The sequence below is a fragment of the Vipera berus genome (assembly GCF_964194415.1).
Source record: "Vipera berus genome assembly, chromosome: 16".
Classification (NCBI taxonomy): domain Eukaryota; kingdom Metazoa; phylum Chordata; class Lepidosauria; order Squamata; family Viperidae; genus Vipera; species Vipera berus.
Window position 1 is genome coordinate 6,107,863 of NC_138219.1, and position 23,003 is coordinate 6,130,865.

At 47.1% G+C, this 23,003-nt stretch overlaps 2 protein-coding genes across 10 annotated transcripts in view; both read left to right on the plus strand.

Moving 5' to 3' along the window:
* The window catches only part of SPINDOC (spindlin interactor and repressor of chromatin binding), a 30,326-nt gene extending 24,231 nt beyond the window's left edge, over window positions 1-6,095 (plus strand). The window contains exon 9 of one of the 2 annotated variants that reach the window (XM_081340460.1): window positions 5,915-6,095. In XM_081340460.1, the coding sequence (XP_081196586.1) occupies window positions 5,915-5,970 (56 nt within the window). In that variant the 3' untranslated portion in view covers window positions 5,971-6,095. Of the gene's footprint in view, window positions 1-4,138; window positions 4,502-5,914 lie in introns of those variants that run through there. The other variant, XM_081340459.1, reaches the window with a different exon arrangement.
* A 2,194-nt stretch (window positions 6,096-8,289) lies between these two features.
* The window catches only part of MARK2 (microtubule affinity regulating kinase 2), a 98,371-nt gene continuing 83,657 nt past the window's right edge, over window positions 8,290-23,003 (plus strand). For 7 of the 8 annotated variants that reach the window (XM_081340434.1, XM_081340440.1, XM_081340441.1 and 4 more), the window contains exon 1: window positions 8,290-9,352. In XM_081340434.1, the coding sequence (XP_081196560.1) occupies window positions 9,299-9,352 (54 nt within the window). In that variant the 5' untranslated portion in view covers window positions 8,290-9,298. Of the gene's footprint in view, window positions 9,353-11,267; window positions 11,378-23,003 lie in introns of those variants that run through there. The other variant, XM_081340443.1, reaches the window with a different exon arrangement.

Below are 23,003 nucleotides of genomic sequence, written 5' to 3' on the forward strand. Positions count from 1 at the left end.
GGCTGGCAGGGTGACCTCATCGTCCGCCAATCAGAAGCCGGCCCGGTTCTCCCGGGGAAGGTGACGTCACGGGCAGGCACGTGACCCGGCAGGTGGTTCCATTCATGGGGAAGCGGGCGGCGCGGGGAGACCCCCTTGCAGGGGAAAAAAAAAGAAAAAAAGCGGGGGGGGGGGCGCCGTGCGTTTTTCCAGCTTGCACCCAGAGAAGGGGGGACTGCGATCCGCTCTCGTTACTACAGCCTCTTCATCCTTTTTCCCATTAGATTTTTTTTAAAACATCCTATATTATAAATATATAAATAAAGTAAATATATAAATCAAATAAATAAATATATGATGATGATGATGATTTTATTTTTTTTATTTTTATTTTTATCCCATTTCTATCCCGCCCTTTCTCCGAAGACTCAGGGCGGCTTACAATCTAAGAAGCGCAAATCAAATGTGCTTAGCGACAGCCTTCAATTCTATGTATATGCCTGCTTATTAGGGCTTTCACACACACCCCCAAACGGCATTATTACAAAGTCAGCTTAATTGCCCCCAACAATCTGGGTTCTCATTTTACCTACCTCGGAAGGATGGAAGGCTGAGTCAACCTTGAGCCTGGTGGGACTCGAACCTGCACTAATTGCAGGCAGCTGGTGTTACTTAAGGAGGCATTAGCCCACTGCTCCACCAAGGCTCTGCTTATGAGCTCTAGTCAAGAAAGACATTGTGACTTAATTTTTTATTTATTTTATTTTATTTTAATTCCATTTATATCCCGCCCTTCTCCGAAGACTCAGGGCGGCTTACAAGCTTAGCAGTAGCCTTCATTCTATGTATATGCCTGCTTATTAGGGCTTTCACACACACCCCAAGCGGCATTATTACAAAGTCAGCTTATTGCCCCCAACAATCTGGGTCCTCATTTTACCTACCTCGGAAGGATGGAAGGCTGAGTCGACCTTGAGCCTGGTGGGACTCGAACCTGCACTAATTTTATTTTATTTTATTTTATTTTAATCCCATTTATATCCCGCCCTTCTCCGAAGACTCAGGGCGGCTTACAAGCTTAGCAGTAGCCTTCATTCTATGTATATGCCTGCTTATTAGGGCTTTCACACACACCCCCAAGCGGCATTATTACAAAGTCAGCTTAATTGCCCCCAACAATCTGGGTCCTCATTTTACCTACCTCGGAAGGATGGAAGGCTGAGTCGACCTTGAGCCTGGTGGGACTCGAACCTGTACTAATTGCAGGCAGCTGGTGTTACTTAAGGAGGCATTAGCCCACTGCTCCACCAAGGCTCCTATGATGATTGTTATTGTTGTTGTTTTGTTGTTATTATTTTGTTGTGTTGTGTTGTGTTGTTTGTTGTTATTAATAATAATTTTAGATGGTATATTTTTTTAATATGCCACCCAGAGTCCCCTTGGGGAAGATGGGTGGCCGTATAAATTGGGTTAGTCAATCAACCAATCAATCAATCAATCCTGCCTTTTGATCTTTAACTCAAGACAGTGAGGATTAATTGATCCCACCTAATATTTGAATCAATTGGATACTTCATTGGGTATTAATTTGGTATTTTAATTCCGTGATAAGATGGGTGGCCAATGCATTTTATAAGTAAATAAAGTTGATACTGAGTGAAATATTAACGGTAATCATCAAAGTCAACCCTTAGAAATATCAGGGATGGTGCAATGGAGGAACCAAGGAGCAGATGCCTGCCCTACGTTTTTTTAACCATAGTTGGATGTCTTGATGTTAATTTGATATTTAATTCAATATTACAAAAACGATTGGGGGACTGGAAGCTAAAACATATAGGGAACGGTTGCTGGAATTGGGTATGTGTAGTTTAATGAAGAGAAGGGTGAGGGGTGACAGGATAGCAGTCTTCCAATATCTCAGGGGTGGCCACAAAGAAGAAGGGGTCTAACTGTTCTCCAAAGCCGCTGAAGGCAGGACAAGAAGCAACGGATGGAAATTCATCAAGGAGAGAAGCAACCTGGAACTAAGGAGAAACTTCCTGACAGTTAGAACAACTAACCAGTGGAACAACCTGCCTCCAGAAGTGGTGAATGCTCCAACACTGGAGGTTTTTAAGAAGACTCTGGACAGCCATTTGTCTGAAATTTATTTATTATTTTATTATTATTTAAATTTATATACCGCCCTCTTCCCGTAGGACTCAGGGCGGTTTACAGGGAAAATTAAAAAAACATAGCATACAAAAATTAAAATCAGTTAAAACTATTAATTAAATTCCAGTCCCTGAAATTTAAACTAAAACCCAATTAAATTAAACTAAATTAAAACCCCTCAGTCTGGGCCAAACAGCTCGAAGAGCCAAGTTTTCAAGTCCCAGAGAAATGAGCGAAGGTCATTTTTTTTTTAAAAAAAAAAATCCCATTCCATCTGCCCTCTCTGTTTTTTCCTTTGTCTGGGGCTAGGGGGGGAATTTTGCATTCGCTCAACCTCAGATCAAATTTGCAATGTGACTCAACTCCAGCCACCCACAACAGGGTGAGTCTATACATTGGTCATTGGAATGGTGTGTGTGTCATCTTGGGTGTGTGTTGTGTACTTGTCTCTCTCTCTCTCACACACACACACACACAGTGCCCAGCCCAGTGTGCTCACCCTTGGCAGCCTGGAGCTGAGAATCTGGGTTAGCCAAAAGCCTCCTGGCCTTTTGCCCATCGAGGGAGGCTATTAGCTGGGTGCCAACCCCTGGCCTAATCCTGGCACAGCTGCCGATGCAAGAGAACTCGTGAGCAGCAGGGAAGAAGAAGGTAGACTGCCTCAGCCCTTGGAGGCTCCATGTAGCCTCGGCTGGCTACTAGCTCTGCTCAGGGCAAAACGTAGCGCTGCGTGAACTAAGTGGTAATTCTGTTCTGAAACCATCCCCACCGCCACCAGCCCTCCCACATCCTGTGACTACAAATTCCATCGTTTTAATTACGGGTTGCAAGAAGAAGCTGCTTCTCTGGTTTGACCAGCAAATTGATTCGTGACTCTGGCTCACACAGAGAATATCCAACTCTGTTTCCTTCCTTCCTTCCTTCCTTCCTTCCTTCCTTCCTTTCCTTCCTTCCTTCCTTCCTTCCTCCTTTGTCTCTTTTCTTTCCGTCCATCCATTCTTCTTTCTCTTTTTCTTTCTTTCCTTCTTTCTTTTTTCTTCCTTTTTTCTTTCTATCTTTCCCTTCCTTCCTTCCTCCCTCCCTCCCTCATCTCTTTTCCTTCCACCCATCTTCCTTCCTTCTTTCCTTTCTTCCTCGTCTCTTTTCCATCGTTCCTTTCTTTCATTCTTTCTTTTTCCTCCCTTCTTTCTTTTTTCTGTCTTTCCCTTCCTTCCTTCCTTCCTAACCTTCCTTCCTTCCTTCCTTCCTCCCTCCCTCCCTCGTCTCCCTGCCTTCCTTCCTTCTTTCTTCCTCCATCTCTTTTCCATTCTTTCTTCCTTATTTTTTCTTCCTTCTTTCTTTTTTCTCCCTTTCTTCCTCCCTCCCTCCCTCCCTCCCTCTTCTTCCTTCTTTCCTTTCCTCCCTCACCTCTTTTCCATCCTTTCTTTCTTTTTCTTTTTTCTTCCTCTTTTTTCTGTCTTTTCCTTCCTTCCTCTCTCCCTCCCTTGTCTCCCTTCCTTCTTTCCTTCCTTCCTTCCTTCCTCCCTCCCTCCCTCCCTCCCTCATTTGGCCAAACTTTTCTCTATTTTTCCAGCCCTTCCACACCCAACTGAAGATGGGCAAAGCAGTGCGGGACGCAGCGTCCTCCATATATATCCATGCTATGCCATTCTAGCCATGGAAATTGCGGTTTTCTTCTCCCAGATTTTGGCTTGAACGTGTGTTGTGGAAGCACCCATCGTCCCGGACGTCCGCTCTCCAAAGGTTGTCAGCCCTCCCCACCTCTCTGGACCCCTTTTTTAAACAGATAGCCATCGTGGCTGGATTAACCAAAACACAGCCAGCTTAACACTTTTGTCAGCCTCTCCCCAAAAGAGGAAGGGGCTCCCCCTTTCACCCACAGTGGAACCTGCTGGATATCTTCTGCCCCCGGCCTGAATGTGGCTGATGGGAAAGGTGCATCTGCCAGTTTCCAGCACCATCATGCACCTTGTTCCTGACACCTTTCCGCATTCTCTTCCAGGTGCCCCAGGGAAGATATTTAAATGTGCGTATTTACGCCTTGTTTTTAAGAACCGCTCTGAAAATTGGCCACAGTCTCCATCTGGAAGCTTTTCAGAAAATTCCTGTGGCTGAGCGATCTCACCGGTGGGATCAATCGATCTGCAACCAGTGTTAATCTCATCCTTTTCACACCCAACACCCTCACAGCAGCCCGCGGAAGAAGGAGCCGGCTGCCTTGCCGATGCGGGTTTTTGCCTCTTAATAATCCCTCACTGCACAAAAACCCGTTCAGCCACATGCAGGGGTGGTTGTTTACCTTGCAACGTGCAAACGCACACTTGTGCTCAAAAGGCAAAACAGGTTTCGGGAGCCGGTGCTGAATGTGGGGTGAACGTGCAAAAAAAAAAATCTCCTTCGGTTGCCAGTCTTGTCTTGTTTGGAGAGTTTATTGTTATTCGCCATTTCGTATTGGTTGTTGTCGTGGTGGCTAAAACAATCTCGATTTGAAACCAATTTTGCCACCGTTGGGTTTTCCTAACTCGCCTTTAAGAACAACAGGTTGAATTCGGTGCATTTTGCTTTGATCTGGGTTTACATTCAGGCTCACCCTGAATTGCTTTTAAGACAGGCCCTCATCACAGACACACACAGACACACGTTCCACACCATCGAAAATCAATCAAGTTTTATTTTTATTTGCCTGGAGCAGAGCAGGCTTAAGGCAGCAAAACGAACAGCCAGCATTTTAATTACACATGCGAGAAGCGGGTTGTGTGATACAGGAGAGAAAAGTTTCTGACTTTGCTCCTTAGGTTATTTGGAGACGTCTGTTTGAAAGGCACAGAATTTCACGGGGTGTTGATCTCTGGCAGGTAGGTAATTAGAAAGAGAGCCTCCGTAGTCCCGAGTAGTCTACCACAATGGCTGGGATGCCATAGGAAGCTTGAATTGTGTTCAGAGCTTCCTGGAGGCCTCAGGGGGACCATGGTGGGAACAAGGCAGGCCTAGGTGAAACATTTTGTCCTAATCCAGGGTGTTTTTTTCAAAGTTAAGTCCACAAAGCACAAACCAATCAATGAAACCTCGATTTGGCTTACTCCGTGGAGGGAGTGAGCACTGTGGTTTCGCCATCTCTTCCTCATAGTTTCAGGGATGAAGTACGCCCAGCCAACGGTGGTTTCATTTTCCCTCCCTAATAAACAAGATTCCCACCTATCCTGATGAATGTAATTGTTAGAATGTAGACTATCAGAGTTGGAAGGGACCTTGGAGGTCTTCTAGTCCAACCCCCTGCTCTAGCAGGAGACCTTAGGCCATTCTGGACAAATGGTTGTCCAATCTCATCTTAAAAACCTCCAGTGATGGAGCGCCCACAACTTCTGGAGGCAGGCAGTTCCACTGGTTAATTGTCCTCCCTGTCAGGAAGTTTCTCCTTAATTCCAGGTTGCTTCTCTCCTTGATTCGTTTCCAACCATTGTTTCTTGTCGTGCCTTCAGGTGCTTTGGAGAATAGCTTGACTCCCTCTTCTTTGGGTCAGCCCCTCAAATATTGGAAGATGGCTATCAGGTCCCCCCTGGTCCTCCTCTTTGTGAGACTGAACATCCCCAGTTCCTGCAACCGTTCTTCATAAGTTTTTGCCTTGCTTGAAGGACCAAACTCCCTCTGTGTACACAAGGACAGCTTGTTGCTATGGGTTGACTTTGCGTTGTTTTTGTTGTCACATTTTCAGGCTCTCAGAGGCACACAATGCCAAGCTCTGCGTTAAAACAAGGGCATTTTTTTTTTTTACATTTAGCATCTTCGAGATACCCGCGCCGGCATTTCTATCCCGAGATGGTTCTTGAGCACTAGGTAACAAAGCTGCTTGAACGTTGCCTACGGCATGCCGCGCGTTTTTGCCGAACTCCTTGGTGGATTCATCCCCAGCTGGCCTATCTCTGCACACATATAAACCCACCCCCCCTTCAGCTTCTTTGCCCCCCAAGGGGGATGAAACGATGATGTCACTTCTGGCCAATGGGAGCCCTCTCCCTTCACCCCCGTTGTAAATCTTCCTCTTTATTTATTTGGACAGATTCTTCAGCTTTTTTGTCTCCATCAGCAACTCCCAGAGAGAGAACAAAATGGATGGAATGAGCGATAAAAAAAAATCATTTTAAAAAAATGGAGAGGCTTTTTCAAAATGCAGCATATCAAGAATTGTTTTTTTTACTATTAGTAATATACTATTACTATATTTAGACAAATGGGGGCAGAGGGGTCATTAATTAACTTGATGGAAATGCTGAGCATCGCCTGGTCCCGTTCAAAAGAATGAAATGGAAACATCACATTTTTGCAAACAAGGCTTGAATTTCTTCTGCTAATGTGCGGCCTTGGTGGATATCCTGCTTTACAAGTCTTGCTTGAAAGATGCCATGAGAACTAGAAACTTGGAGCATTGGCTGATTAATACAACCCAAAACGCTTTGGAAGCCTGAAACCCCCTCGTGGCTGATTGTGGTATTGCAAGGTCAAGATGGAAAATAGGACAATATCTTTCCTGACAGCGAGAACAATTAATCAGTGGAACCGCTTGCCTCCAGAAATTGTAAGTGATCTATCACTGGAAGTTTTTAAGAAGAGATTGGATAGCTATTATCCAGAATGGTGTAGGGTAGGGTAAACTGGCTGGCTGAGGAATTCTGGGAGTTGAAGTCCACAAGTCTTAAAGTTCCCAAGTTTGAAGACCCCTGGTATAGAGTCTCCAGGGGGTTGGACTGGTTGGACTGGTTGCACTTCCAACTCTTGTCATAATATTACACTCTTATAATGGGATCTGTAGGGAATACCGCCACCTAATGGCACAGTGAAAAATTGCAGCCTCTATGGGGAAAAGGGCAACTGTTGTATAATGGAATCTTCTACCGTCTAAGAAATATTGCTCTCTGGTGGCTTAATGTGGTATTGCAAACTCAATATGGAAAATTGCTATAGATTACATTAAAGGTAAAGGTAAAGGTTCCCCCGCACACGCGTGCTAGTCGTTTCCAACTCTAGGGGCCGGTGCTCATCTCCGTTTCAAAGCCGAAGAGCCAGCGCTTGTCCGAGGACGTCTCCGTGGTCATGTGGCCGGCATGACTAGACGCCAAAGGCGCACGGAACGCAGTTACCTTCCCACCGGAGTGGTCCCTATTTTTCTACTTGCATTTTTACGTGCTTTCGAACTGCTAGGTTGGCAGAAGCTGGGACGAGTAACAGGCGCTCACTCTGTTACGCGGCACTCGGGATTCAAAATTGGCCCTTTTATGACTTGTGGACTTCAACTCCCAGAAGTCCACAATTCATCAAAGGGCCAAGTTTGAAGACCGCTGGATTACATGTAGCTCTATTTAAACCATTGAACCTGCCATACTTCAGGTACTAAAGGCTCAAGGAGCAAACTAGGGCAATGTAATGGAATTTAAGAGGAATGCTGCCCCTGGTGGTACTGCAATCAAGACAGGGGGGGGAAAGGGGGCAATACAGGTAGTTTGTCACCTTGAGTTATATGTAAAAATAATAAAGGCAGGATACAAATTAATTTATTTATTTTTTGAAATTGTAGATTGCCCAGAGTCACTTAGTTCACATAGGCAGTACAGAAATGTCTACAAATCTTAAAGATGCCAGAGTTTACCTGCCCGGGGGAATTCTGGGAGTGGAAGTCCACACATCTTAAGGGTGCCAGGGTCAAAAAACCCTGAGCTGGACTGCTGCTGTTCGCATCATCAGGCTGTAAAATTGCTTGGGAAATCAATGGATGCAAAACTGAAAATGAGAGCTATCGTTTCTAGACTTGCACCACTAGAGGTCAGCAAAAAACCACGGGAAAAACCCCCAAACTCTTCAGCCCTCTAGCGGCCACGCAGGGTATGGCAGCCCAACTCTGGCACTGTGTATATTAATAAACCGAATAAGATGCCCTTAAAATTATTCAGCTGAGAGCAAAAGGAAAGATCAAATTCAATTCAAATTCCAAATTCAATTCATTATGCATCTTACCCATCTTCTTGCAGGAGGCTAATTTTCCAGACGGGAAAACAAGGATGCAGTCATTCAATAATTCAATATTAATAAATCAAGTATGGTATGAAAAAAAAATAACAATTTAAACATCGACACGTCTTAATAGATAATGCCGATCAGGAACACCTACGGGGAGGGGGGGAAGAAAACAAAAAAAACCTTCACCCACTTCGCCTCTTTCCGTAAATTCCGAGCCCGTTCGGCTATTTTCGTCTCAAAGTGGTTCGGGTATTTCCGACTACAACCGAACGCTTTCCCCGCCCCGCCCCCCCTTTTTTTCTTTTTTTTTTAAAAATACCGTGGCCATTGATTTCCGGAAGTGCTTTATTTATTTATTTTCCCGTCTTCTTTTTTTTTTCCCTGCCTTGACTTTCTGTCCAATCGCAAAGCAATCCAAAGCGTCGCCCCGCCCCTTCCTCCTCCCCCTCCCTTCCCTTCTATTTTTTTTCCCCACCCGCCGTCCTCGTCTTTTCTTTTTGTTTTTTCCTCCCCCCTCTCAGCCAATCAGCGCGCCGCCAGCCTCTTCGGCTTTTTCCGCCAACCGTGGGAAGCGTCCCCCGGCGGTGCCGCCGCCGCCGCGGCCGTGCTCGCCTCTCGGCTGTTTCCGGCCGCTTGGCGGAACTTGCCGAAGCCCGGCTGAGGCGGCCATATTGGGAGCCGCCGCTGTGTGAATCCGAGGGGCGGTAAGTGGCGTCCTGGCACCGGCGGCGAAGGGAAGACGGTGGCCCGAGCCCAGCGGAGGAGGCGCGGCGGGGCTTGGCCGCGTCCAGCCGGCCCGAGACGCGCCTCAGACGGCGGCCGGTCGCCGGCGGGTTTTTTTCTTCCGGCGCGGCCTGGTCTCTAGCGCTCATCCCCGGCCTCGCGTGATTCCGCAAGCCGGGCGCCCTGCACCCCAGCCCGGCTCAGAAGAAGAGCCTTATGCCTCGTCGGCGGTCGTGCCTTCCCACCGCCCAGTGAGCCCCCGTCCCCCATGCTGGTGGCCTGGCCGCCCCCCTCGCCCTGAGGAGGAGGAGGAGGAGAGGAGGAGGAAGAGGAGGACCCCGACCTCTTCCAGCTGGGGCAAGGAGCAGGAAGAGGGGGAGGCGCTGAGCAGCTGGGGGGACCCCCCCTCAGGCCTTTGCCAAGGGCAGCCATGTCGAACAGCGGCCGCAGCCCCCTGCCCACCGTGACGGAGAACCTGGAGCAGGTAAAGACGGGGCTGAAAGCAATCCCTGGAGGGGGGGTCTTTGGGGGGGGTTCCCCAGGGCGAATTGGAGACCTGTGGAAGAGCTAAGCCTGGGTTGCCCCCGTGTGGCTTGCAACCTCTGCCCCACCTAAGCTGGGAGGGGGGGCAAATAAATGCCTGCCTCCCTTTAATCTTCCTGCCATGCTGGTGGCGGAGGGGGGGGCAGAGAAAGGGGGCTGGGGTCCACCCCACCCCACCCCATCTCCTGTTGCTGGAGCTGGGCACCCAGGAAGGAGCAGGCCTGGTGGGGAGAAGGATTTGGGGAGTGGGGTGGGGGGGGTCTGTTTCTTCTAAGGTGGTGCGGAAGAGGGGATGAAGCTGGGATTCTGGGGGGGTCGCCCTCTTTTCTGGGGGGGTCGCCCTCCCCAAGCTTCCCCCCTTCTTTGCAAAGGGCGTTTGAGAGGAAGGCCCGCCTGGCTGCTTGCATTGAGGCAGAGCGCTGTCCGCTTACCCTGGACCTTGGCCAGGCAGGACCTCCGCTGCCGTCTTTGGGGTGATCCAGAGGGAAAATGGGCAAGGGGCAACTTCACCCACCCCCGCCGGTTTCTGAATTTGTGTGTTGTGACTGGTGGGCTAAAGTGTGTCTGTGTGTGTGTGTGTGTGTGTGTGTGGCGGGGTGGTGGTGGTCTCCTTGGCTTCGTCCCTGGGTGCCACATGAAAAGAGTCCCTTTGTGAACGGATGCCAAGGAAAAGAAGATGGTTGCTTTCTTTTCCCTCTGAAACTGGTTCTGCTGCTTTCTGGTTTTGGGTGGGTGGAAGAGTCTCTTTCTCTCCCCCCCCTCCAAAATGTCCGCCCGTTCGAATCCGTTCAGAAGAGGCGCAGAGCAAGGCTGGCAAAACATCTGGAGGACTGGGACGCCCCAAGGATGGAATTGCGCCAAGGTCTCGGAGGCCAGGATCGGTGCCGAAGGCTCTCTTCCCAACGGTGATTTTGGTGGGACTTTTAAAGAAGCCTCCTTGGGAAGGGAACCTTTTCGTAAATAGCAGGCTGGTTTACCTGGCGATGAATCCTTTGCGAGGGAAAGAGGCTTTGCGTGAATTTCTTTGCCCTCGCACCGGCTTAGGATGTGGCGTGTAGCAAATGTGGCTTTGCAGGGTGCCTTGGCGAGCAGCTCAGACGCAGAAGGTGTGAGATGAGGGTTCTTGAATCCAAGGAAGATGGACTGGAAGGTAATTGTTAGATAGCTTCCTCTCTCTTCTATTTTCTCTCTAGAGGAGTGAGCAGGCTGGGATGCTGGGTTTCTGGAACCAAAGCAGGGAACCCTTCCCTGTGTTTCAACTCCTGTCTGTCCAAGCTAGCATGGCTGCTTGCGACGGATTGTGGGAGATGTGAGCTAAAGCATTAGAAAGGTCTGCTTGCTTGTCATTTCTTGGCTCTGTCACAGAAAAGAGTTGTGTTAGAACAGCACTGTCCAACCTCGGCAACTTTTAGACTTGTGGACTTCCAACTCCCAGAATTCCCCAGCCGGCATGATGGTAGAGTATGGCTGGCTGGGGAATTCTGGGAAGTGAAGTCCACAAGCCTTAAACGTTGCCACGGTTGGACACCTCTGTGTTAGAGGATTCCTTCGCCTTTTCAAGGTATACATTGGGTGGATTATTTGCTCATTCAAGGGAGAAGGCAGTTGAGGAACTGGACGAAAAGGATCCAAAAGCCGGAACTCTCTACGTTCATGCATGTGTGTAATCTTGCATCTGGTGTAGGGGTTATATTGAGCAATCTCTTCATTTTACTTTCATGTGCCGTGGGGTGGGTGCTGTGGCAGGCTGTGTAGAATCTACTTCCATGTGAAGAGAGTGCAGGAAGTTAAAAGCAGGTGAGGTGGCAAAACCGCTCTGAGAGTTAGGCGGATCTCTCACCGAAGTAGCTTCAAAATTCAGCCGAAGTCTGCCTGAAACGAAGCCAAGGGGCACTCGAATCCAAGGCTGCAACCCCTAAAAACTATGGACTAGGACAGAAGGGGCTGAGGAGCGCCACCTGGGCAGGTAACTTCTCAATAGACAAAAGTTGTAAATTGTTTTTACCAAGGGCAGGTTTGACCTCTCTTGATCCCATCCCTGTGCATGCTGGAAACTGGAAAGGCCGACATGCTGCTGGGATCCACTCTAACGGCAATAACACTTGCTTTGGGAATCGCACGCTTCAGGAACCTAAAAATGCTCCATGCGGAATCCGTTCCTCGTCCAGCATTAGACAGAATTGTACCCTCCTCCTCCTCTCAGCCGTCGGACAGGGATTGTAAGAGTAGCCAGGTTTCCAAATTAGGCTAATCAATAGTTTGTTTTGCCAGGTTTTGTTAGGTGAGCCCCTGTGTGTCTGAGCTCATGCCTTGCTTGAGCCAAAAACAAGGGTTTACTAACCACAGTGGCCGGGTTTATACAATGTTCCAAAGCAAGGCCAGGATAAGCCACTGTCACATTAGTGCGTCAGGTCAGCCCAGGAAGGTTTTGCTTGCATTAGCACTTGTTGCCTTTCAGCTGCTTCCCAAAACATTGGATTAAAAAGCCAGCATGTAAATCATATTTGCCTGTGTGAATTGCTCCTTGCTAACTTTCCTTGCCGTAGTTTTTAAACGAAGCATTTTAAAGAAGGAATGCAGACTGGAAGAAGTAGAAGACGTGCCAAAAGAACAGAAGGGTAAAATGCAAATAGAAATGATGCTTTTTAATCCAGTGCCATTTACCACAGGATTTTTTTTTTAAGCTTTCTTACTTACGTGGATAGAACTGAGATCTTAAGATTTGGGATTAGGAGAGGCAGAACGGCGTAGTACGGTGTTTCTCAAGCCTGGGAACTTTGGGCCGGGGAATTCTGGGAGTTGAAGTTCACCCCGCTTCAAATTTCCCGAGAAACACCGATATAGTACAGAGTATGCTGGGGTGAGAAGGAACCCAAGGTTTTATTTCTCGCCTCCTTCACTGTGACCTTTTCCAGACAGACTTGGGGATAGAATAATGATGGAAGTCTGGATTCTGTGGAGGACAATTGACAAATGCATGCAGACCCGACAACTTCCATCTTAAACAAGCCTGGTAAAAGGCTGGAGATTTATAAATATATATATATATATACTTCAACGAGATCAGGAGAGTCAGTCGGCGAGTCCTGGTAGATATGAGGGATCCTCAAGAGGAGGTGATCTGCTCCCGTCGTCACGAATTTCATCTCCCAACGGAGCTGAGTAAATTGTTGCAGGTATTTAGACCCTGGGAATAGGTCCACCGTTGCTTCCTCTTGGTGCTGCATGCAAGCAGAAATCTTCTGGATCCATTGCACCCTTTCCTCCATTCCCTCTTTCTTGGCTGCCCACTGACCCAGGGTTAGCTGAAAGCCAAGCAGGAAAGTTGCTGCCTTCCCACCCGTTTCTTTCCTCCTTCATTCCCTGCACGCAAGTCTCTCTTTTTTTCTCCTTCTCTCTCTCTCTCTCTCTCTCTCTCTCTCTCTCTCTCTCTTTTTTTTCTTCTCCTTCTCTCTCTCTCCCTCCCTCTGTTTCCCTCTCTCTCCCTCTCTCTCTCTCCCTCTTTCTCTCTCTCCCTCTCTCTCTCTCTCTCCCCATTGGCTTCCTGTTGTTGTGAGCTGCTCTACGCAGCTTCCGCAATTGCAGTTGCGTTAGCGGGGCAGTTGATTTGTGGATTGTCCCAGGTAGGGGGAAAAAAAGCAAAAAAGCAACTGCTCTGGAGACAGAGCAGGTTGTGGCTGTCGGCTCAAAATTGCCTTCCCCCCCCCCTTTAGAAAACCAAGTTGTCTTCATCCTGCCAGTGACCCCCCCACTGGCTGTTGTTGGGTTTCATGTTGTCTTTCGGCGGGCAGCACTCCATGGCATGGTTTACGCTGTTTGAGTTAAGTCTGGTAGAGGATAACGAAATGTTAGGGACCAATTGCAAATTGTACCAAATTGAAATAGTGCCCTAATTGCAAAGCTTGTTGTGCTCTCGTTAAAAGGAGTTCTCCATCACACTCCGCTGCTCACCCAAAACCTCGTAGTGAACCAGGAAATTCAGGCTGGTCCCAGTCGCTTGATATCGCCAACGGTCAAAAAGGGAAAAAAAGGGGAGTCCAGTTGCCTCATGAAAAAGCTCCCTCGGGACAGCCCCATGACCTGGGTGGCTGACGATCTCCCTCGACGTGAAGCATCGGAAAGATTCAGTTTTTGGTCCGTTGCACCGCCAGATGTTCAGACTGGATTTGGCATTTTTATCTGCCTGCCGAGTCCTTCCCAAGGAGCTGGGATCGGCGGATGTGGATGTTTGTTTGATGGGGTTGCAGGTATCCGTCACCGGATGGAAGCTGTTCCGAGGCAAGCTGCGTTTTGCAATTGACCAGTGGTGAATTGGTCAACGCCTGTGGTCCTGAAGTGGTGGCGCTCCAGTTGCTTATCTTTATTGAAGCTTGCCTGTCCTGCTTTAGATGTGGTTTCCTTTAATAAAACCATAGTTTGTGTTCTCTTACAGCACACTTAAGTCATAAACCCCCTCTTACAATGGTATTAGGCTTGTAGAGCATGCTTTTTAAAACTAACACCATGGCTTTGGGCCAGGGTATCTCTTGTCTGTATTACACAGCTGTCAAAACCTCACAATTAGTTGAGGATGCTTTTCCTTGTGGTGGTTCATCCAGATGTTGGAGGAGGGGACTAAAACTCCTCAAGTTACCAGCCAGCCTGGAGATTCTGGGCGGTGTGTTCATCAGGCATTAAGTTGAGAACAGCTGAGCCGCCATGATGTGGGATCAGAGCTCCCCAAATTCACCTACCTCGCAGGGTCGTTGCATATAATAAATGGGGAAAAAACACAACAGGTTTATATGGAAGATCGGGTTATAAATGAATTGCCTCCCCCTCGAAATGGTCTAAAAGCATTTGATCCATTTTTGCTCTGGAGAAAGAAAAGTTGTGCCGTTTGAAATTTAGTTTGTGTGATTTTTTTTATTTAATTTTTTTTGAGACAGAAATTCGGGCAGCCCTTATTAAGCCACAAGGCGTTTTTATTGGTGTTCTCTCAGCCTGCTCTGCTAATGTAATTTTATTTCGTGGCCGTTAAAAGAGCTTAGCAAGGTTGGGATTTATGGACCGGCTTGGGATACCCGTTGGAAGAAAGACAGCACGTTGCGTAATAATCGATATTCGATTGGGGGAATTAAATAGCACACAGGCACCAAGCCTTGGTCATTACCCGCCAGAGAATAACAAGGTTTGTCCTAAAGAAGGGGACAGCCAGGAATACGTCGTCTTTGCTCTATTAAGCCCTGCGGGATTCTCAGTTGTTGGCGATTTTTAAAGGAGAGGGAAAAAAGATAGATGATAATGGAGGACAAGACAGAGGTGCTTTTCCTGTTTCTGCACCCTTTTAATGCACTCAACAGATTACAGGGGAAAGGTGGCCAGAGATAAGTACTTGGGGGAGGCGGGGAGGGGGGTTTAGTGATTGGAAAACACCAGCTGCAAGATTGTGCCTAGGAAGCCTTTTATAGATAGTCCTCAGCTTACGATCCCAGTTGGGACTAGGAAGTTCTGTTGCTAAGCGAAACATTTGTTAAGTAAATCACGCCCAATTTTATGACCTTTTCCTCCACCATTAAGCGAATCACTGCAGCTGTTAACACTTAAGACTTATATACCGCTCCACAGGTGCTTTACAGCCCTCTCTTGAGCGGTTTATAAGGTCAGCGTTTTTTTGGGGGGGGCCCATCCCCCAACAATCTGGGTCCTCCTTTTACCGACCTCGGAAGGATGGAAGGCTGAGTCAACTGTGAGCCGGACGGGATCGAACTGCTGGCCGTGGGCAGAGTCAGCCTGCATTCTAACTGCATGCCGGTTTTCCAGCACCTGAAACGATGAGGATGAGATGTGGAGATGCTGTAACGTGTGTGTGTGTGTGTGTGTGTGTGTGTGTGTGTGTGTGTGTGTTCGTGCGGGAGGGCAGGTCGTAACTCACTTTTTCCCCGGTGCTGCTTTATTTATTTATTTATTTATTTATTTATTTATTTATTTATTTATTTATTTAAATTCCATTTATATCCCGCCCTTCTCCGAAGACTCAGGGCGGCTTACAAGCTTTGCATGCTTACGAAATGAATGCAAGTCGAGGACTACCTGTGTTCCTTCAGGATGAGCTGCATCCATGCTGCTTCCCACGGAGGAGGGGGGGGAATCAGCTGGGTCAAGAGCAGAGCTTCTCTCCAAAGCCTCTAGCTTGGAAGGGGACCTTGGAGGTCTTCTAGTCCAACCCCCTGCTCAGGCAGGAGACCTTATGTCAGGGCTCTTCCAACGTGGCCCTTTCATGACTTGTGGACTTCAACTCCCAGAATTCCTCAGCCAGGCACGCACGTTGGGAGTTGAAGTCCACAAGTCATGAAAGGGCCACGTTGGAAGAGCCGTGCCTTATGCCATTCCAGACAGGTCCAGTTTCTTCCTCAGAGCCCCCAGCGATGGGGCAGCCACAACTTCTAGTGGCGAGCCGTTCCACTGATCAATTCTCAGTGTCAGGAAATTTCTCCTTAGTTTTTGGCTGGTTCTCTCCTTGATTAGTTTCCATCCGTTGCTTCTTGTCCTGCCTTTGAATTAGATTCACACACACACACACACACACACACTCCTTTGTGGCAGCCCCTCCAATATTGGGACACTGCTATTCTGTCACCCTTAGCCCTTCTTTTCACCAGAGTAGACGTACCCAATTCCCACAACTGTTCTTCCTAAGCTTCCAGCTTCAGCGGCCGCCTCCTTGTTTTTTTCCAGTCTGAATGCGCAGTTAACTTAGGGCCTGGGTTCCCCTCTCCCTCTACCATGTGTCTTAGCAACGAGGCCTAAAAAGAATGGCTAACGTGGAAGTGTGACATGTACAAACAGCATCCTAAATATATCTCTAGCATCCCTTATGTTAGGGGAGTTGCAGAAAGAAAAAAAAATGAACAGGGGGGAGAAAAAGCAAAACCAAACGAACAAACCAAACCCCTAAAAATCTCAAGTTGGTTTTTTGTTGTTGTTCTTGTTAATTCTGGGGCTGGGGGCGTCCGGGACTTCCTGGTTATAAAGGCCAAATGGCAGATTTGAAGCATCCCATTTCTTCAAAAGAAACATTTCGCCCTCGTCTCATTTGCAATTCTCATCGGCTTCTTCAGAATAACTAAATTTGGCTGGCATTTTAGTCGTGACTGCTTCGAAATGGGGTCCCCCATCCCCCCCCCCCGCCGCACATCACCACCACCCAACCTTTGCTTTGCTTTGCTTCAAGTTATATTTGTCGAGGCCTGGAACAGAAACACGCAATCCGGTGCAGCTGTTACAGGTAAAACTGCCCAGGTTTTAACAGCTGGAATTTTAATGTATTTCTGCCTTCCCGGGTGAGGACGGGGGGGGGGGGGGCTTCCCTCCTCACATTCACCCACCCAGCTTTCCTTTGTGGGGATTCAGTGGTTCTCCCCCCCCCCACCCGCTTCCCACAGAGATAGTCCTCGACTTAAAACCGCAACTGAACCCAGTGTTTCTGTTGATACAGCAAGACGTTAAGCGAATTTTGCTCTTATGATTCGAACTTTCTTGGCAACCCTCCTTAAGGGAATCGCCACAGTTTGTTAAGTTAGGAAGACGGTTGTTGAAGTGAATCCGGCTTCCCCGTTGACTTTGCTGGTCAAAAAGTCACAAAAAGGGATCACGTGACCCCGGGACACTGCAACCGTCGTAACTGTGAGTCGGTTTGCCAAGGGTCCGAAATTTGATCACGTGACCACAGGGATGTGCAAGGCTTGTGTGGAAAAAAAACACACGATCCTAAGCCGCTTCTTTTAATGCCTTTGTAACTTTGAACGGTCACTCAACGGAGGACCGTCTGTACACGTAGAATATTCTCAACATTTTTTTCTCCTGTTTTTGGTAAAAGCCTTCCTCCTGTGTTACTTTAATACTGGTTGATTCAAGCTTCCTTAAAAATGAAAAGGAAGGGTAGATTTACTCTTCCCTTCCACCTGGGTTGACTACTTAACGTGAAGTCCTGTTATATAATGCAACCATACTAAATTTTCTTTTTACCGTAAACTCTTTTTCCCAGAGGAAAACCGTTATACTCGCTTGGTTATCGTGATGCTTTTGATGTATCGAAACTTTCGTGCCGGCGCTTCCCTTGTTTCGTGGTGGGCAAAGCCAGTGTGGCAACGAAGCCTTGGATCCCTTTTCTGTTTGATCATGACAGTTGCACCCAAACCTCACTTTGAGGTGGCCTGGCTGTCTTTTCGGTCTTGGCTCCATCGCCTCCTCTGGTCAGTTGATTGACAGGTGCCAGGGAGGAGCTGGAGAAGGCGTTTAACGCCAGCCATTCATTTTCCTATAAAATGTGAAATTGGGAGGGAAGGGGCAACAAAATAAGTCTATTGCAAAGCCCCTCTTTTTCTGGAGGATCTTTGAATATCACACACACACACACACACACACACACACACACACACACACATTCAATAATGCATATGGCACGGTACATAGCTGGCTGGTGGATCTCCTAAGGATATTAGGACTGCCCCCAACCTCCGTTCATTCCGCCGGGACCTGAAGACCTGGCTCTTCGAGCTCTCTGGCCCAGGCTGAGAATTTTTTAATTTTAATTTTAATTGGTTTTTTTTTTTACTGTTCTCAGGGTTTTATTTAATCTTTTTTAATTTGTTTTAACGTTTGTATTGACTCTCTTTTAAATGCCCTGTAAACCGCCCTGAGTCCTTCGGGAAAGGGCGGTATATAAATTTAAATAAATAAATAAATATTGGTTAGTGATGTGACCAATCCCCGATTTAAACAAAATGACCCATCCATTTCGATGGATGGAAGGAAAGAAGGGAAGGAGAGAGAAAAGAAAAGCAAATGGATGAAAAAGGGAAAGGCAAGGCAGAGAGCATACTTTATGTAACTGTTTTGCAGAAATGTTGTCCTCTACTTTTAGATTGAGCAGACCCCCTTGGTCTTGTGCAGTTCAGATCCTCCCTCCCTCCGAAAAGGGAAATTTGAGATTTAAGATTTTGCCGTTGATTTTCCATCCCTTTGGGAGAGAAAGCGGATCTTTCTGCTTACATCTGATTCACCTGGGATTCACCATCCTGAGCTGAGAGCCCTGAACGATTGAGGCAGCCAACCTGGGTGATGAATCGTATACCGCCCTGTAAAAATTCACAGGAAAAAATAGCTTTCGGTCCATGCTTAGCCGCGCCGTCTCCCTTTATATACCCACCAGGTGCGGTGTGTCCCGTAAAGTGCCCCATGCGTTTTTGTGCGCTTGTGCGCGCTCGCCGCCATTTCTCTCTCCCTTCCCCACTTCTTTTTTCTGGCTCTTGTATCGTAGAAAAAGAGGAGCCAGTAAGCACCAGTGATTGATGGATTGCAACTAATTTTTTCCAATATCTTGCCTTTCCCGGGTGGATCGTTAGGGTTAGGGTAGACTGTATTGATCAGTTATTAGAGCATTCCTCTGGCAGGCCTTTTATTCCTCTGATAAAGCGAGAAAGTTTTTGCACTATTTTGTTCAGGAGGGTAGAGAGGAGAGGTAATATTTCTTCCACGCCAAACTGGTCCGACCAGTTCCCTTAATGGTTGCTATCCTTTATTTTCCTTTTACTGGGGCCATCTAGCAAAAAAGCAGGGGAAAGCAGCAAAAAAGCAGTCTCAAAAATTCAGCTTACTCTACTTTGCGGGTGCAAGAAGCACCTCTTTGCTTCCAACAGCTTTAGGTTTTTTTTAAATTGCTGACCTGCTCCACTCCACTGGGCATTGGCACATGGGGATTGTTGTGGGGCCAGAATTCCCGTCACTAATCGGGTATGAAAGCTAAGCCTGAGTCATACCTGATTTTTCCCCCCAATCTTTTTCGCCGTGGTTGCTAAGCGAATCACTGGTTGTTAACTGAATCATAAATCCGGCTCCCCCCGACTGGCTTTACCCATTGGCCTTCCTCCAAAGTATACAACTCAACTGGGCATCCTCCCGTTTTATTCTGATAAATGAAATGAAAGCCATGGCAAATCTAGACAGCACACTAAAAAGCAGAGACATCACCCTGTCAACAAAAGTGCGTATAGCCAAGGCTATGGTCTTCCCAGTTGCAATGTATGGCAGTGAAAGTTGGACCATAAGAAAGGCTGAGCGCCAAAAAATTGAGGCCTTTGAACTCTGGTGCTGGAGAAGACTCCTGCGAGTCCCTTGGACTGCAAGGCGATCAAACCGGTCAGTCCTAGAGGAGATCAATCCTGACTGCTCTTTAGAAGGCCAAATCCTGAAGCTAAAACTCAAACACTTTGGCCACCTAATGAGAAGGAAGGACTCACTGGAGAAGAGCCTAATGCTGGGAAAGATCGAGGGCAATAGAAGAAGGGGACGACAGAGAATGAGGTGGCTGGATGGAGTCACTGAAGCAGTAGGCGTGAGCTTAAATGGACTCCAGAAGATGGCAGAGGACAGGAAGGCCTGGAGGAACGTTGTCCATAGGGTCGCGATGGGTCGGACACGACTTCGCAGCTAACAACAACAAGAGCCAGCAAACCCCCTTATTCCAGGGGTAGGCAACCTGGGCTCTCGCGGACTTCAGCTCCCAGAATTCCTCAGCCAGCCTGGCTCAGCTTGGAAACCTCCCCCTTTCTTCCCTTCAGAGTGGCTGGCTGAGGAATTCTGGGAGTTGAAGTCCACGAGTCATAAAAGAGCCCAGGTGGCCTAGCCCTGCCCTATTCCATTTTATTGATATATTTGTTTGTTCAATTTCTATGGCCACTCCTCTCCGCTCATGACGGCCCTGGGCAGCTTACGATTCAGGAAATTTATGATTAAAAATGTCGCTGTGCGCAGGTCGATGAACCGCAATTAAAACATTGAAAAAGCATGAAAAAAAAACCCCCAATAAAAGCAGCAAAGCAGCAAAAAAAAAACATTTAAAACATCCGATTCAATACACAGGTAGTGCTCGACTTACAAATTGAGCCTAACATTTCAGTGGGTTTTGCCGCAGGCGTTAAGCGGATCACTGCATTGGTTACGTTTGGAACACGGTTGTTAAATGAGTCTGGCTTCCCCGTTGACTTTGCTTGTCAGAAGGCCGCCAAAGGGGGATTGCCCGACCCCGGGACACACTGCGACCGTCGTAAAGGCGAGCCAGTTGCCAAGCGCCCGAATTTCACTTTTTTCAGTACCGTCGTAACTTCGAGCAGCCACTAAACAAAGGCATGTCAAAGGACTAGGGGTTTTTTTTTGACCCAAGATTTTTATTTTCAAAAGGGAAATAAATAAATAAATCAGAAACAGAAGAGGCAGATGGGGCCATCCAGGATTTAGTTCACAATGGAAAGCAACTTCTGGGTATAAATCTAGTTTTAATTAATGTCCAGCTATGGCTTTCTCGGGGATACATTATTATTTTTTTTTGCTTTGTTTTATTTTGTCTTGTTCCTTTCAATCTCTCTTGGACATAATCCGTCTTAAAGTTCCGCCGGAGCACGCAATGTTCTCTTACCATTTCTGTTCAGCAAATCCATATTCACACACACACACACACACAAACACACAAATCTACCTGGCGCCACGCGTCTGGCTTCACGTGGTCAGTCAATCAGCCTTCTGCAGGCCCCCTCGGTGCTTTATAGTGAATATTGAGAAATTGGAATAAAAGCTGCTCGCTTCGCTTTTGCTTTCGTGGCACCTTGCCGGTTCTGCCTTAGCCACCACGCCTGAGGAGCTCGATTGCTGGGTTTGGGCTGGGATTGTAATGTTGATGGATAAATAAATGATCCAGAATTGCAGCGGCTTGACGTAATTTGGCCTGCAGCTCCACCATCGAATGGGAGTAAGGATGGCAGGTCACTTGTGCTAAAGGGAAAAGGGTCAAGGCCGGCTTTTGCAAGCTCTCAGCTCCGTTCTCCCATCGGACTACCATCGAGAATGGCTACTGACTAGGTTTTACAGGTAGTCCTCAACTTACGACCACAGCGGAGCCCAAAATTTCCATTGGGAAGCAAGACGGTCGCTAAGTCGGTTTTGCCCCGTTTTAACAACCTTTTTGCCCCAGTTGTTAGGTGAGTCACTGCAGTTGCTAAGTCAGTAATCCCAGGACGCTGCAACCGTCGTAAATCGGAGCGTCTGAATTTTGATCACGTGACCCCGGGGATGCTCCAACGTTTGTCAGTGTGAAAAATGGGCGTAAGTCATTTTTTTTCCCCCAGTGTCGTGACTTTGAACGGTCATTAAACAAATGGTTGCAAGTCAGGGACTACCGTTGCATTCTTAGAGCTGAATCTTCAGGGTGTATTTGCACAAAGGTATTTTACCCCACCACAAAACAATTAACTTTGTCAAATTTCCAGAGCTTGTTTGATCATTTTCTTTGCTTTAGAGACCCCAGGATCCACCTCTGAAACTCCACCGAGTGATCTAATACCCCCAATATTTTCCAGATGCTTGGATTGACCTTTATTTTATCTCGGTGTATCTTTGTGTGTGTGTGTGGAATTAAGTAATGCCTCTTTTAAAAGATGAGCAAAACAGGGCTCGGATCTTCTGTTCTTTTAAGTGTATCTCCTGCCACAAAGATAGAGGAACATCTTAAAAGGAACATTTAAAATTGCTAGAAAGGCAACTCTTCTATAGCACTTCCTTTCTCCTCCCCCCCCCCAAAAAAACCTTTATTAACTTTTAAAAAATATGCAAAGCAGCAAAGGAAAAGAATGAAAAAGAAAAGAAGAAGGAGTCGGTAAAAAACAAGATCGCAGGAAAATAACTTCCGACTCTTTGATGCAGATCAAAATCAGTGACTCTTTGAACTAGAATAAAGTGCAACAAATAGCAATTATCATAAACAAGTCTAATCTTCAAAACGCAGGGTTAAAAAATCCCAGTTTCAAACAAAAATTCCTAAGAGTGGTTTCCAAGCAGATAAAAAAAAATTTCTTTAATCAAAGCAACCAATTCCATCATCTGCACCAACTCCATTATTTTCATTCTTCCATGGGGGGGTTATATTTGAGTCCTTCCACCTTATAAAGAAGCTTTGCTGCTGCGGTCATATATAAGAACAAAATTCTATGGTTGTTTCCCCACCACCACCCAAACTGTTCATCCATTAAACCTAAAGGAAAAGCTGCTTACATCAGAATTTCCATTTTTAAGGAAGACAACAGTTATTCAGCGGCCTGTGCCCAGTTTTCAACCTTTTTTTTTTTTTGCCACGATTGTTAAGCGAATCACTTCGGCTCTTAACGTGAATCACACAGGCGTTAAGCAAAATCCAGCTTCCCGCAGTTGACTTTGCTTGTCAGAAGGTCGCAAAGAGTGATCACGTGACCCCAGGACGCTGCAGCCGTCATAAATACATGCCAGTTGCCAAGCTTCTGCATTTTTGATCACGTGACCCCCAGCACACTGCAACTGTCATAAATACGAGTCAGTTGCCAAGCTTCTGAATTCTGATCACATGACCGCTGATGCTGCAAATGGTTGCAAGTGAGAAAAACGGCGATCTTTGTTATTTGCCCCCCCCCCCCCACTGCTTTTGTTAACTCCAAAGGAACCATTGCATTGTTTGGGATGTCCTTGTGGAAATGTTTCACTTCAGGAACTGCCCCTTTGCTAGATCAGATGATCATTGATCCCTCTGA